The 17038-nt window shown below is 42.1% G+C and overlaps 1 protein-coding gene across 1 annotated transcript in view; it reads right to left on the bottom strand.

Moving 5' to 3' along the window:
• The window catches only part of PLEKHH2 (pleckstrin homology, MyTH4 and FERM domain containing H2), an 87416-nt gene that overhangs the window by 17529 nt on the left and 52849 nt on the right, over positions 1–17038 (bottom strand). The window contains exons 11-20 of the mRNA XM_066611793.1: positions 16459–16595; positions 15520–15630; positions 13771–13857; positions 11859–12017; positions 10048–10128; positions 9049–9228; positions 7097–7205; positions 4370–4482; positions 2354–2533; positions 765–862 (exon numbers count right to left, since the gene is read on the bottom strand). Coding sequence (XP_066467890.1) covers positions 765–862; positions 2354–2533; positions 4370–4482; positions 7097–7205; positions 9049–9228; positions 10048–10128; positions 11859–12017; positions 13771–13857; positions 15520–15630; positions 16459–16595 — 1255 coding nt within the window. The remainder of the gene's footprint in view (positions 1–764; positions 863–2353; positions 2534–4369; positions 4483–7096; positions 7206–9048; positions 9229–10047; positions 10129–11858; positions 12018–13770; positions 13858–15519; positions 15631–16458; positions 16596–17038) is intronic.

Below are 17038 nucleotides of genomic sequence, written 5' to 3'. Positions count from 1 at the left end.
ACATTCATGATGCCTGCTGAGGGCTGGAAGTGATGTCATTAGGCAGGAAGTGATGTCATTAAACAGGTCAATACCAGAAATAAGCACTCTTCTTGTGTAGGAACACATTAGCTGCAAATGACAGAAGAGACAAATCATCATCATATTTCAGATGATGATGACAGAAGAGACAAATCATCATATTTCAAGATATGGAAGAGCCCAATTATCATGCAGGCTGTCCTTTTAGCAGTCCCACCACTGCACTACCCAGCAGCTGAGAGCCCGAGGGCCAGATAGAAAACTTCTGTGGGCCACATCCGGCCCCTGGGCCTTATGTTTGACACCCCTGCTTTAGAATATATAAGATGCAACAAAATGTTGCAACTTTCCTTGCCTAATGCTCATCTGGCTCCAGCAGGCCAATTCCCTCTCCTTGTCCCTCTCCCCAAAGTCTACTGTTTTTTTTTCCCCAATTGATACCTCATCATTCCGCAGCTCTTGAGGGTCACTGGGCAAGCTCAGTCCTCAACACACTGGTTTTCTTTCCTTTTCATTTAAATGTACAAATGTATGTATTTACAAGCTTATATAATGCATAGGGAGAACTAGGGAGCCTGCCCTAAGTATGTAGAAATTACCTTGTCTGTGGATGTTCTTGTTTCATGACAGGTACACAACCACTTGAGTTGGGTAACAGCACATTAACTTCTGGATAACACGTTAAATTCTACTGGCTCATTAAACAAAGGAATTTGTAACCTTAAATGGTCTGATATCATTACCTGGAATCTGCATTTTTCTTCAAGTGAAGTTTGATGAACCAAAGGAATGGGTGCTGGGGAAGAAAGAGTCCAAGGCAGAGGGCTAAAAGCTGCCAGGCCTGGACAAGAAAGAAAAGCAACATCATTGTCTGACCTTTCTTCCAGAATCAAATAGTATGCTGAACACACAGTCTGTGGGAACAGCAGACATTGAGCAACTAGGGCATGGGAAGCAAAGGTAGTCATAGTTGGGAGCTGCTGCAGTCTGAGTAGAATAAATGAAACCATGCAGATGAGTCTGGGGAGCAGAGTATTTATTTATATTACTGGATGTATCCCTGTGGGGGCTGACAGGTTTGGGGTAATGAGAACAAGACAGTCCAAATCTAAGAAAGAATAAAGAATGATTAACCCAGAAGGGAAGGGTTGAGATGTAGACCTCAAATGACACAGAACAAGCACCACAGAGCAGTCACAAGCTCCTGATCAATAACATGCTTTGCATTTCCCTAAGGGGGTAGTAGAAGAAGCTCTAACTGTATTTTATTGTAAGCCAGCTTTGGGATTCCTTCTGGATTGAAACATAGGATTAAAAAATTAAATAAGTAAATTTATGTATTATTTATACTACTAATAAAAATCTTTTTAAATGTATGTGTTTGCAGGTATATTATATATCTATGTATACACACATACACGGTATGTGTTCAAAACTCAACTCAACTCAACTTAAAATGTTATAGCTTAATTGTATTGTACTGCTAGAATATTATGCAAATAAATCAATGGATTACAGTTGGTCCACACCTTACAGACCTTTTACTTATGCAAATTCAAGTATACACACTTGATCAAAAAACAAAAAAAGAGAAACAACAGTTTAAATAGTGCAGGCGATTCTGCCCACCATTCCATTTACTAAATTCATGTTTCAGAGTGAGCATGAGATTGGAAAAGGAAGTTTTTCATTCTAAATAAAAAATTGTTATTTAATTCTTCAGTTTCATAGCATTGTACAAAATGGAGTAGGGTCAACCCACAGAAATTAAGAAATTTGGCTATTTCCATTTTAAATTTTCAGACAAACATTACTACAAGGAAATAAATTTCTCTGTATATGGCTTTAAGCAGAAATACTTTGAACAAGAAAGGTAACATGATTAAGGACTATGATGGCTGTAACCAACTGTGCATGTGCTTCTGTGTTCAGGTTTAAGCTTCTTGCAGGTCACTTCAAACCTATAGTATGGTGTATTTATGATGGCAAACAGAAAGGATAACTTTGTGCACAGCCATGACTCCTAGGCAGGAACCAACATACATAACAACTATTCCATATGAATACCACAAGTCTTGTTGTTGGCAACCATCAGTCTCGAAAGACAATGGTATCGCGCTCTGAATGGTGGTTCTGGAACAGTGTCTAGTGTGGCTGAAATCACTCCCGAATCGGCCTTTTCAGCCACCACAAGTCTAATGGCCCTCAATCTAATTGTCAAGAACAATATAGTATTCGCACTCTCCTTTTCTGATTTCCCACAGTACACACTACTGCTTTACCAGTCCCTCAGTACAGGTGTAACAGATTCTCTGCTATCAGTGTCAAGTACCTGGACTGGTCCTATCTGATTTGGTGGCTGCCTTCTTCTTGTCTGCTTAATCAATTGGCAACAGATTTCATTTTGAAGCTCTGGGTGCGTCAGACAGACTTGCAAAGCACTTTGGGCCAAAGACACATGGTAATCAATGGCAGGAGAGTCCACAGCCGCATTTATAAACAACTGGCAGGTCTGCACAAAAGGACAATAAAAATGTACTTCAGTTTAGCATTTAAAGTGATGTAAAGTGAATCACATTTTGAAGGAGCTGCATACCAATTTAAGACAAATTATGAATCTTATCAAGAAACTAATTTAGACTTGTAAGATAACATCATGTGATTATCTTGGATGATGGATGATGGCCACACAGTTTCATAGCCTTCAGGAAACACTCTGATGCTTGCCCTTCATTTTCACTGCTGGTTGGCAGCTGCTGCTACCATTTCTACTGCCCCCTGTGTTTCAAGCATGGAGAAAGAGCAAGTCCCTAATCCTCACATCAGCAAATAGCTGGGACCAACTGCTATTTGGCTCCCCGCCCCAGAATTTATCTCTTATAATTCCATTATGCAATAACATTATATAATATTTTATTTAAAAGTTTTTTTAAACTTCAATCCCACCTTTTCCCCTTTATGAACACAAGGTAGCTTCTGACAAAAATAAGCCAATTTAATATCATTGTAAAACTACTGGGGCAATTAAAACAAACTGAAGGGGACAAACAATAAAACATAAGAGAGTAACAGATCATTAAAAAAATCAGAACACATTTGTGATCTTCAACCTCCAACAAAACATTGGCAGGGAGGGAGACAGATACATCAGACAGGGCAGAGAATTTCACATCATGGCCCCCCCAAAAAAAGATTCTCTTATATGTTGCCACCAATCAAATTTCAAAAGACAAGACACACAAGAAAGCCCCGTCCCAGATTTTCCATACAAGTCTACGTGCTTGTTGTTAAGAAGGTAGGCTTTTTTTGTACCATGACATTAAGTTATTTGTTATTACTGGGATTATTTATACACTGTTTTTCAGCAAAAAATGTTCCCAAAGCAATTCTGGTCCCAAAAGGGCTCACAATCTAAAAAGATACAGAACAAATATCAGCAAACAGCTATTAGAAAAGTAACTATTCTGGGGTGAACACAGATAGTTGCTCTCCCCCTGCTAAATATACGAGGACCACGACTTTTAAAAGTGTCTCTTTGCCCAGTTAGGTCTTTAAGGGTGCAATCCAAACCCATGCAGGACCAGGCAAGTCAGGAGGCTTGCGCTGCATCCAATGCGGGTTACTGGCCAGCAGCGGCTCAGCCAGAGGCAAGGGGAAGCTCTTCCCCTTACCCCGGGGTAAGGGCTGCTGGCCCCAATGGGTCTCCTCAGACCTGCGCCACCTCTGGAGGTGGCGCAAGTCTGAGGAGAGCAGAGCGGCTTGGGATCTGTCTTAACTGCTGGGTCCCAGCCCCGCCCCTGGCTCCCCACGTGCCTGCCCCCAGGACCGTCCGTCACCTGCACTCCCCCCGCCCAGAAACACCACCTCCCGCCTCCCATGCCTACCTTCACGACTTGTGTCGGCGTGAGTGCACTGGCACAAGTGGTGGGAAGCCTCCGTGGAGGCTTCTGCCAGCCTCCTTGCGTCGGCGCATCTAGATGTGCCGATGCAGCTTCCTCCCACGGAGGCACAAACATGCTTTACGGCACGTTTGCGACCCTCCCGGGGCTCCTATACAGGCATAAGTACCGGTTAGGATTGCGCCCTAACTTGTTTATCACGAACACCTTGAACAGCACCAATAAACACAATGGTAGACAATGTAATTGGAACAAAAGCGAGACATGATTATATTGACTCAGGCTGGTCAACTCCCGAGTAGCTGCATTTTGCAGTAGCTGAACTTTTCCAAGGGTCTCAACAGCACCTCCTCATAAACTGGGAGTCTTTCATAAAACCTATTGAAAGAACAAAAATCATCCTGTTGAAAAAATCATAACACTCTTTCTTAAAGTTTCAAAAATTTTACCTTAAATAATTTTATAGCTTCTGTTTGCAAAGCCTCAGATGGAAGAGTAGTAAGAGGAGAAGTAATCCCGTCTTTGCTGTGACAAAGAGTAGGATGCCTCCAAATCTGAGAGGCTGAGAGAAAGAAAAAGAAAAGGATATTATTTATTTTAATTTAAACCATTTATACCCCATCTTTCCCCATAATAAAGAAATGCCAAGGTGCCTAAAAATATATAAAACACAATATTAAAATACAATATCAACAATGAATAAAAACAATAAGTAATCAAACAATCACAGCCCAACCATAAAAAATTGACTCCTGGCTTCATAAGAGATCCAAAAAAGCAAAAGGAACAATAGAATACTGATAGAGAGGGAAGTCAATCTCAGTTCAACAGGCAGGGAAGTCCACAACTATGGCCCCTCTATGGAAAAGATCCTTGGCTATAACACCCCCAACAAGCTTCAGCCAGCTTGGCAGCACCCACCGGAGAGCCCCTCCAAGTCATCTTAAGTGGTGAGCGGGCATACCCTGGCCCTAAGGTCCCCTAACCCTAAGTTGCGTAGGGCTTTGAAGGTCAATACCAGTACCTAAATTGCCACCAGAAATAGACAAGGGGCCAGTGCAGTGGGAAAACAGGGTTCCAACAAGAGTGTCAAACCACTTGGCCCTGGTCACCATTGCATTTTGCACTGCCTGTAGTTTCCCGATGGTCATCAAAGGCATCAGTCTCACACAGTTTGTTACAGTCGTCTAGTCTTGATGTTACCAACATGTGCATCACTATGGTGAGGTCTGACTGGCTCATATGTAAACACAGTTGGTGCACCAGCCTAAGCTGGGCAAAAGCAACCCTGGCTACTGCCACCACCTGGTGATCCAGAAGCAAAATGAGATACTAGTTTAGCCATTTACTAAGAGAGAGAATACCCTCCTCATAGAATTCAGAAGAAAAATTTAGAATTTTCATGTTACACCTACAACACAGAATTAATCTGTAAAGGCGTCCAGGCCAGATGCCATCACCACATCCTGTGGCAAGGAGTTCCACAGACCAACCACATGCTGACTAAAGAAATACTTTCTTCTGTCTGTCCTAACCCTCCCAACACTCAATTTTAGTGGATGTCCCCTGCTTCTGGTGTTATATGAGAGTGTAAAGAGTATCTCTCTATCCACTCTGTCCATCCCCTGCATAATTTTGTGTGTCTCAATCATGTCCCTCCTCAGGCGCTTCTTTTCTAGGCTGAAGAGGCCCAAACGCTGTAGCCTTTCCTCATAAGGAAGGTGCCCCAGCCCAGTAATCATCTTAGTCGCTCTCTTTTACACCTTTTCCATTTCCACTATGTCTTTTTTGAGATGCGGTGACCAGAACTGGACGCAATACTGCAGGTGTGGCCTTACCATCGATTTGTACAACAACATTATAATATTAGCTGTTTTTTTCTCAATACCTTTTCTAATAATCCCAAGCATAGAATTGGCCTTCTTTACTGCCACCGCGCATTGGGTCGACACTTTCATTGAGCTGTCCACCACCACCCCAAGATCTCTCTCCTGATCTGTCACAGACAGCTCAGAACCCATTAGCCTATATGTGAAGTTTTGATTTTTTGCCCCAATGTGCATGACCTTACACTTACTGACATTGAAGCGCATGTACCATTTTGCTGCCCATTCTGCCAGTCTGGATAGATCCTTCTGGAGCTCCTCACAATCACTTCTGGTCTTCACCACTCAGAAAAGTTTGGTGTCGTCTGCAAACTTTGCAACCTCACTGCTCAACCCTGTATCCAGGGCATTTATGAAGAGGTTGAAAAGCACCGGACCCAGGACAGAACCTTGGGGCACATCGCTTTTCACTTTTCTCCATTGGTGCTGTAGGCTTATACCATGATCTCAGAAGCTAAGCAGGGTCAGGCCTGGTTAGTACTTGGATGGGAGACCGCCTGGGAATACCAGGTGCTGTAGGCTTATACCATAGTCTTTCGAGACTGAAGGTTGCCAACCAATCAATTGTGAAAATTGCCCATTGATACCCACTCTCTGTTTCCTAGTCTTCAACCAGTTCTCAATCCAGGAGAGGATCTGTCCTCTAATTCCCTGACTGTGGAGTTTTTTAGTAGCCTTTGGTGAGGGACCGTGTCGAACGCCTTCTGAAAGTCCAGATATATAATGTCCACGGGTTCTCCCGCACCCACATGCCTGTTGACCTTTTCAAAGAATTCTATAAGGTTCGTGAGACAAGACTTACCCTTACAGAAGCCATGCTGATTCTCCCTCAGCAAGGCCTGTTCGTCTATGTGTTTTGAGATTCTATCTTTGATGAGGCATTCCACCATCTTACCCGGTATAGATGTTAGGTTGACCGGCCTATAGTTTCCCGGGTCCCCCCTCTTTCCCTTTTTAAAGGTCGGTGTGACATTTGCTATCCTCCAATCTTCTAGCACCGTGGCCATTTTGAGGAACAAGTTGCATATTTTAGTCAAGAGATCAGCAACTTCATTCTTCAATTCCTTAATAACTCTTGGGTGGATGCCATCAGGGCCTGGTGACTTATTGATCTTTAACTTCAGATCAACTATAGCTTGTACCCAAAATGTTCGCTCCATCCATGGAAGGAGAGCTATTTGCTGTGAGCAGAAGCTCCTTCAGTTTAGAAAGCAAAAGCTTCCACAGTAACCCTATATATTCAAACAGGCAGGAAAACAGTATACAGGCAATAAAAAGAGATTTACTTACTGGGCTCTCCTTCAATATTTAACAGTTTGGAGACAAATTGTTCAAATTCTGTCCCAACGCTTATATTTGTGCTTCCAGCAGCAACTGTCAGGTAGTACAGCCAAGTATCCTGAGAAAGAAAAAGTTTTCTAATTTAACTGGAATATTCTGGTTTAAACAAAGTTTATATACACAGCAATAGGTCAATACGGATCATTCTATTTAAGAAGTAAATATAACAATTTTAAAAATGGTAAAGTAAATAGCAATTTCCAATTGCACTTAAAACAAATAGAACAATGCTTCATGCCTGCATGGGAATTTGCATTCATGGCTTTACAAAATTTGATGTCCTAGAACAGCAGTCTCCAAACTGCGGCCCAAGGTGTGCCAGAATATTCAGTCCGTGTGCAGCATGGTGGCAAAGCCTTACTGTTTTGCCTCACAGTCTGCATGCTAGAAAGAACCTCACGCCGGGGAGCTGCTTCTGCTATTTATTGCCCTAGAAGGCTTTGCACTCAGATTTTTCAGGGACACGGCTCCCTGGCATGAGGCTCTGAAACAATCCAGGGCAAATACTGGTGGTTGCAAAGCAGAACAGTAAGGTTTTGCCACAATCATGCCTGGACTGAATATTCCAGTGCACTGAATCCAGCCCGCAGGCTGGACTTTGGAGGCCCCTGTCCTAGAACCTTACACACAATCTTTCAGGCTACGTAAGAAGTGTTATATAAATTACAGCCCAGTATTATACTTGAGATATGCCAGTGTATCTCCACATATGCCGGTGCAATAATAGCCATGCCAATGCAGAAGCCCACCTGCCAATGGATACACCATGAATGCTGGTTCAATGCTGGAAAAACACTGTACCAACATAGCTTGGGTGTTACTCAGATATCAGTACAACTCTGTAAGTGGAGAGATCAAAACAGGGAGGAGATTGGGGCATGATGAGGAAAGGACATAGGAGGCATGCAAAAATGAACAGGAGAATCCTCAGACAAAGGACATGCCCCTGCTACAAGAAGGTGACAGGTTTCAGATTACGAGGCTCGTATAAGGCTCTGCCTGATGCCATCTTGGGACAAGCTGCATCCTTTCTCTACCATACAGGAAAGCAGCTCATTAGCATACTGAGAGAATTGAAGCAACTGGTGCAGTCAGACCTCACAGGCACTTCTGACTGCGCTGTCACTTGGATAACTTGCAATGGAACAACAGCCCTGCTAAAACGAGATGGTTGGGATCACTTCTATCACCTTATTTGTTCCTTATTTCAGCTGGCTTAGGGTGGGACTCTGTAGGGGGCCTGGGCTTCTCTGTTCTCAGGGTCTGCAGCACCCTCACTCTGTGACCTCTTGGGCACCAGGGAGGGGGGAACACTCCTGAGTGATAATCTGAGGGACCAACTTCTCTTGTATATTCCAGCCCATCCTCTTATGTCATCTTATGTGGTTCTCCTGCAAGTGCCAGCTCTGATCAGGTTAGGGGGATAGTGGCATGAGGGCAAGCTTTCTCTGTAGTGGCACCACAGTTATGGAACTCTCTTCAAGGAGACTTAAGAATTATCCCTTCCATTGCAGCTTTTTGGCAAGGGCAAAAAATATTTTTGTCAAGTTTTTAACTGATTTTTTAATAGTTGGGCCTCTTGTACCTGTATACTGTGTATCATTTGCTTCTCTTCTTGCTTTTCCAATGATGCTATTTGTTTTTGCTCCTGTTTATATTATTTATTTAATTTCCCTATGAACTCAGTTTCTTAAAATATATTGTATGCATGTTATTGCAGAGTTTAGGCAACAATTAAATTAAATGTTGAAAAAGTTTCAAGATACTCAAAGATTACTTTACCAAGATTGCACATCCCTTCCACAATTATTTTTGTCCCCGTCAACAGGCAAAAAACCAAGAAGAATTGAAGCAACCATAGCTTCAGTGTAAAAACTTGACACACAAGGTATATTTGCTACCTTCTCATGCTTTGATCCTATTAGAAGATAGGTTGGCCCTTGTTCTTTAGGATGAATGACAATAGTATAATGCGTTGATAATAAACTACGGCCACTGGCTTCGTAATCTTCATCTGAGTCACAGGACCGGTCAACTTCTTCAACTTTAGCCTCCCAAAGTTTTATCTGGCCCAAAGGAAACTAAAACGAATGATATTTGCCAAATGAGGAAAACATGCAAGTTGGCCGACATCAAGAAAAACCGACAAAACACAGCATCGTTTAAATCTGGAAGGAGCAAGCAGTATGACTTTAATCATTACCTTAAGTCAAATCAAAAGAATAAACTTCCATGAAATACATTTTTAGAATCTTGTGGTTTTTAATGTGTGGCTCATGGAAATATGCTGGCTAAGCTCTTTATCGCATCACAATTAATATAAAAGGTAAATAAAAAATGTTCAAATTTTATAATTAATGACCAGATAGAAGCTGAGACTTCACTGGTTAAAATGTATGTTTAATGTTCATGATGTGTAAATATATTTAAGAATTTAAATGCTTCTTAAATATTGCGGTTCTCAAATATCTGAACTTTATCGTATGTGGCTCTTAGGGTTTGGCTATCCCTGGTATATGCCTCAGATATTTATTTCTATCTTGCATGGTCAAGAAGGAAAAGCATGCTTGAACTAAAAGAAGCAGTTAAAAGTCTTCTGAGGCACAGCCTGCAGGAAATATATACAAGACTACTTAAAGAATCCCAGGTGTATGTGTGAGCATATACACATGGATTTGTATAAGTCCTGGAAAATGGTATTCCTTTCAACCTTTATGAGGCATTCAGCCTCAGCTTGCACCTGTTGAATATTCTCACATAGATACAACCCACTGGAGGATTCCAGTCCCCATTCTCAGAAGGAAAATAAACTGAGATGCGATATCAGAATTTCCCACCACATAGTGACAAACTGACTAGAAATAAATTTCAATTCCTTAATAAGTTAAAAAAACACAAACCTTATCTTCTTGGCTGCGAAAGTAATACAAAGTTTTACCAACCAACATACACCACACTCTCTTGGAGTATCCATGCTTTACCTGCAAGAGCAGAAATTAGAACTTTGCATTTTAGATACAAAAGAATTCTCTTTTAATGACAGAAATGTTCAATAATACCACAGTTTGTATCCCCAGGGTATTGTGGAACACTGACCCATCATCAGAAACTCCTTCTGTTTCCAGAAGAAGAGTACTGCTTGCAAAAGAACCTTTGTGTGAGCAGAAGTAAGTCCCTGCAACACCAAAATAGTATTTCCATTCCCAGAAGGAACATTCAGTGATGAAGTAATGTTCCAGAAATCCTTAGAAAACAAGTTTAAAAATTAAGGCATTAAACTGATATTAGATGTGCTTTATTAATATAAATACATTATACGCTAAAACATCAACACGATTTCATGTTCGCAACACTTGTGCTGGATTTCTGTGAGTTAAACTGAGATAAATGAGAACAAACAGGCAGATAATTGTGCAGCCCAGATAAGCTGCTTTCTAATTAAAATTCTCTCTCTCTCTCTTTCTCTCTCTCACACCCCCCCCCCCCCCCCGGAGCTTAACTGGGAGCATATAAGCAGAATGTGTCAGAAGGTTAATCAAATCAGGGTATAGAATGACAAAAACATGTATTGCAGGAAAGGAGCTCAGGTCATAAATTGGTGGATATTAAACATGGCAAATTAACATAGGTTTTAATGCTTTATATTTGTAGGACAAGATACAGTGTGCCCTCCTTATCTGCAGGCTCGGCATTCTCAAAGATAGATGGGGGAAGGTTTCCCATTGAGGAAATCAGGCTGAAATCTCTTCAGTCAGGCTTGTTTCTCTTGAGTTGTATCCAAAGAACGTTAGTCATGCCTAAGGCTGCAATCCTATACACAAATATTTGGGAGTAAGCCCCACTGATTTAAATGAGACATCTAAGTAGACATGCATAGGCTTGCACTTGTAAATTCCATTGAAATTAATGGGATTTAAGTAACAGTCCAATCCTATGCACATTCACTCAGAATTAAGTTCCATTGTGTTCAATGCTTACACTGAGTAAATAACCACACAACTGTAACCTTAGTCGTGACTAACTTGACATATTTATATCAATGGCGCTTAATTATGGCTAACTTTCTTTGGATACCAACCTATATGCTTCACAACTTCAGCCTTCAATAACACTTTTTATCAATTTACCTAAGACCTCATATTACACTGATAGGAGGTTTGTAAAGAACAAGTCCTAACCTGGGCCTTTTCCAAAAATCTGCATCAGATCCCTTCCAAGGAAGATTTTTTTGGTGGTACAGTACATATTGTCAAAAGATCAAGAATTACACATTTGTATATTTCAATAACTCTCAGATGAACACTCAGAAAAAAACAAAGCTTTAGGGAGTTTGCTTCAGCCCACACTGCCTGAACAGCTCCCTTTCCAAGTAAACTCATCCTTCCTAAAGTTATCTATGTGAGAAAGACTTGCTGGAAACCAAAAAGACTTTGTAGGCTGCAACCTTACAACCTTTACAAGCGTAGATTTCAAAAAGAAGGGGGTAGAGAACTGATAAGGGAAGGATAACTGGCAGAGGCAAATTCGTTAAGAGCCAGACTTAACTTAGAGGAAGTTTGAGTTTGGTGTAGTTGGGGAATTGGTATTATCAATTTCCCATTTCTAAAGTTTACCACCATCTCCAATACCATTTGCTAAAACAGAATGGCTAATTTACAGACACAGGACAATGTAAACAAAACAGAATAATATACAAGAGGAGGATTCCTACCTTGGTAAGCAAGCCTTTCATGGCTGGTTTGACATCTGGCTGAATAAAAAGTGGACTTGCAGCCTGTACTTTAAGAACGTTCTGCAGCACTTTAATCCACTCTTCTAAAATATTTGGGGAATCTGCAGTCAAGTAATATGTCCGCTTTTCAGTGGTCAGCTGGGAAGAGATACAAGAAATAACATTGAATTGTATGAAGACAGACTCTTCCAGCCATATATTATTGTACTTTATCCCTATGCAGATGTTCCAAAAGTATAATATGTGGTTGGGGGGACACACACACTGAAAGCACACAAGTAAGCACTATCCCCATTCAACACCCATAATTAATCAGAGGATCTCTCCTCAAATTGTGAATGCAAATACTGTATTTGTGGGGGTATTTAGAGCACACATGGAGCAGGGCTTGCTGGCACTTTCTCACTGTCCTGCTGATCATATGTTGTTCTACCTACTGTTAGGGACAAACTAGACATGCATATAAAATGTACAACATGGCCTGATCATTTTTTTTTAAATAAGTACCAGGGGTGGGGGGATACTTTGCTGTCACTGTGGTTTTGATCCAACTGCAGCACTCCCAATATGCTATTATTAGTTGTTGTTTTTTAAACTAACAAGCTTTCACTTAAATTTGAAAATGTAAATAAATACAGTGTAAAGTGCAGCTCATTCCACTGAAAAATTTTTAAATTTCTTCAAAATTCCCACTGATTCTTCACCTGAACAGAAGCCTCACAATTTAGGAAAATGTGAGGAAAAATGGAAAAATGTGAAGAAAAATATAGGAGGAGACTGTGTACTGCCCTGTTTGCCTTTGTATTCTCCTAAACCAACAGTTCCCAAAGTCCTACTTGTGGGGAGTGGGGAGGCGCGCAGTCCCCTCTGTGGGTCTCCCCGATGCTAGTAATCGTTCAGTTTGGAGATCGAAGCACACTTCCAGTTTTCCCCTTGAGAATGGCCCAGTTTTGGTTCCCTATGGTGGGTCACAAGTGTCGACCCAATGTGTGGCGGCAGTGAAGAAGGCCAATTCTATGCTTGGGATCATTAGAAAAGGTATTAAGAACAAAACGGCTAATATTATAATGCTGTTGTACAAATCTATGGTAAGGCCACACTTGGAGTATTGTGTCCAGTTCTGGTCGCCGCATCTCAAAAAAGACATAGTGGAAATGGAAAAGGTGCAAAAGAGAGCTTGACTAAGACTAAGATGATTACTGGGCTGGGGCACCTTCCTTATGAGGAAAGGCTACGGCGTTTGGGCCTCTTCAGCCTAGAAAAAAGGCGCCTCAGGGGGGACATGATTGAGACATACAAAATTATGCAGGGGATGGACAGAGTGGATAGAGTGATGCTCTTTACACTCTCACATAACACCAGAACCAGGGGACATCCGCTAAAATTGAGTGTTGGGAGGGTTAGGACAGAGAAAAAAAAATTTCTTTACTCAGCGTGTGGTTGGTCTGTGGCACTCCTTGCCGCAGGATGTGGTGACAGCATCTGGCCTGGATGCCTTTAAAAGGGGATTGGACAAGTTTCTGGAGGAAAAATCCATTACGGGTTACAAGCCATGATGTGTATGTGCAACCTCCTGATTTTAGAAATGGGCTATGTCAGAATGCCATATGCAAGGGAGGGCACCAGGATGCAGGTCTCTTGTTATATGGTGTGCTCCCTGGGGCATTTGGTGGGTGGCTGTGAGATATAGGAAGCTGGACTAGATGGGCCTATGGCCTGATCCAGTGGGGCTGTTCTTATGTTAAGTAAATGCATGAGTCTGATTTCCCTTTTTCTATTCATTTATTGTGAAGTCATTGAATGAACCAAAAGGGCTTTCTTTGTAATAAAGTCTCCTCCCATGCCCAACATACACAGAGAAGACCAACTTATAAGTTAGTTAAGGAAGTACCTGAACTGTTTGTTTTCCATCACCTCTTACAATACGGCTGGATGCATATAGTTCAATTTGACCTTGGGGTTTTCGTATTACATCACTCTGTAGGGAAAAGTGAGACAAAAAAATTAATACACAGCAACAAGAATAAACAGAAGGGTTACACCAGCAGTTCCCAAACTCCTACAGGGGAGCTGGGAAACAGGTAAATATTTGCATGGGTGGGGAGGGAGGCAGGGAGGGGGGCAGCAATAGCGCCACAGCGAATGCAGTGATGCTGCTGCCATGGGGCTTATTTTTTTTACCTTGGTGGCAGAGTTGGCCTCCTTCTGGGTCCTGGAGGCTTTCAGCCCCCTCCAAAATTGCTTCAGTAAACAATCCCTATTTTCTATCAGCAGCTTACTTTTCGAAAACTGGAAGTAACTGCTTATCAGAGATAAGGACTGTTTACAGAAGCCTTAGAGGACATTGGAGGGGGCTGCAAGCCTCTAGGACCATGCAGGAAGCCAGCACTTTCCCAAGGTAAAAAATGAGCAGCAGTAATCTCTGCAGCACTGTCACTGTCATCAGAGCAGGGCCACTCCCCTTAAGGGGAATGCCCTGCTTCCAGTCCCCTGGTGGGTCACAACCCATCAGTTTGGGAACCACTGGGTTACACATTTACAGCCCAATCCTATCTAACCTTCCAGTGCCAATGCAGCAGCAGTGGAGCCCTAAGGTAAGGGAACAAACATTCCCTTACCTTGAGGAAGCCTCTGCGACTGCCCCTCCACAGCAGGGTGCAGCGCAGGCCCTGTTGACATGCTACATTGGTACTGGAAATTGGATAGGATTGGGCACTTAGAAACCCAATGTCCAAGAGATGACACCCATCTTTATGTTTCTGAGCACCCTCACATCCAAAATTACAAAAGGTATCGAAGCTGATGAATGACGTTGGTTGATTCACTTGTATTTCAATATAATCCATTGACTATATTTATTGTTAATGTAATATTTTAAAGATATTTACTTGGAGACAATTATATAACAATGAGTTTCCTTACTACCACTAGCTGAAGACTGCCACTGTCCAAAGTCAGGGAAGACAGATTTCAAGGAACATTACTGATCTTCTATCTTCAAACATCTGGACATTCCCCAGCGATAAGAGTCAAAGTGATAAGCAGCCCAATTCTAACTAGCACTGGCACAGCCAGGCCTGCACTGTATTCAGCACTAGTTTGGAGCTGGCTGGAGGTATCTTTAAGGTAAGGGGATATTTTCCCCTTACCTCCAGTAACAACCTAGCCTGCTCCATGGAACTATTCAGATCTCTGTCAGCTATATAGCTGGCAGAAGACCGAGCAGCCCAGAGTAAAGCCAACTGGCCCAGGAGAGGGGTTAAGATTTAGCAGAGGAGGCCTCCGCTATTCCCACCCCTCATGGGTCTGATCTACCCTTGTTCTGCCCATTCCTGCTCAGGAATGCCCCCTCTCTGCTTCAGAATGCCCTCCCACCACCCTCTTTCAGTCCCTGAGCAGCTTGGTGGCAGACTTATCTTCATTGGCAGCCCTGCGACAGGATGTAGAACTGGCAGACCAGTGCAGACTGTCCCACTAGTGCAGCCGACCCCCAACTAGTTGCAAATGTGCTTTATAGCACACTTGCGACACTCTAGGCCAGCTGAGTGGTGGATGCACCAGCGGAAGGGTAAGTTTGGATGGTGATCTGAGACAGCCAAACACAACAACATGATAAAAGAAAAAGATTGAACTTGCTTACTGGAGATTTGTAGTAAAGCAATTCACCCCCTTTAAGCACAAACCATCGTCGTTTCCAGGTCTTCACTTTACCACCCATTTTTAACAAATATCCAGATTTTTCCAGAGGTTCCTGTTCAAAAAAAAAAGGAAAAGAAAAGAAAAACAAAAAAGGAGGAAAAAAGATGTTAAATGGTAAATATAGGTGGCCTCTCCTTAGGATGGAGAACTGTAATACAGAATTTTGAAACTAGATTTAATTGGTAAATTGATGAGATAATGTGAGTTGGCAAGAACACAGCAGCATCTCTCTTTGTGCCTCCTACCTTTTTTGATCATTTTTGCCTTTCTCCCTCTTTTTATTTAGCTGCCTCTTGGAAACTACAGCTAAAGACGCCAGCAGATTAGGTGCCTTTTTTGTGACTGAGGAGGAGAGTAGCTGGACTTAACATATATGCACCCATCTCTCGCTAGTTCCCCCATGTATAAATTTACCTAATCTCCAATCTCTACTTTGCTCCGATTAGCCTTTTTTCCCTGACCTTGTAACACTTCCAGCTAGATTGTAATCCTACTTATATATTCTCTCTTCTTCATCCTTACACACACCTCTTTTGCAAAATTTCTGGATAGTTTAGCAAATTTAGTGTCAGCAGCAAGAGGGTAGGTTTGCAAAACACAGGCCCAAATCCTAACCGACTTTCCAGCTCAAACATAGCTCTGCCAATGGGGCATGTTCTGCATCCTTCGGTTGGGGGGCAGTCAAGGAGGCCTCCTCAAGGTAAGGGAATGTTTGTTCCCTTACCTTGGAGCTGTATTGCCCTTAGGTCTGTGCTGGAAAGTCAGTCAGGATTGTGCCCACAGTCTTAAACTTACTTTTGAAAGAACCAATGCAGGCAAAACCGATATAGAAACAGCCTAGGAGCTTTTGTGTAACTTAGGATCTTTGCAACATACTCACATTTTTCCCATTATCACTAGATAAGGAGCAGGTTTTAGGCAATTTCTGTTCTGGTTCCGAATAGTCTGTATCAGTTGAGTAGGCGTCGGGAGGAATGGCATAATCACCTTCTGAGGCCATTGAAGACAAAGACACACCTGAATGGAAAAGCAAGTAATAGACACTAATATACACTTATTTGTCAAGTGTTCATTCCAAAAAAAAAAAAAAAAAACCAACCTTGGTTAGAGTGAAGGGAATTCCTACATTTTTACATACATTAAAAACATGGAACATAATCAAGTTAGGCAAATATCAAATGTGAGCAGTGTGAATATATGCTATTTCTCCAACAGTACAGTATTTGCGGGGGTTCCACAACGGAACCCCCTGAGATTAATTGAAACCGTGGATACCAGGGAACGCCCTGCCCACCCTTCGGAGGGTCCTCAGTGGCTTCCCTGGTCCTCCTAATGCCTTACAAAGCATTAAAAACATCACTTCCGATTTTACAAAAAAAACAGAAGTGTTTTTTCTACTCTGTGGCTTAGTGGATTCTCTGGAGATGAGGGTGCGGGGGGGCCTGCAGACCTGATCCATG

Source organism: Tiliqua scincoides, chromosome 1, assembly GCF_035046505.1.
Source record: "Tiliqua scincoides isolate rTilSci1 chromosome 1, rTilSci1.hap2, whole genome shotgun sequence".
NCBI lineage: Eukaryota > Metazoa > Chordata > Lepidosauria > Squamata > Scincidae > Tiliqua > Tiliqua scincoides.
Note: the sequence above shows the minus strand (reverse complement) of the source record. Positions and strands in the feature narration are given on the sequence as shown.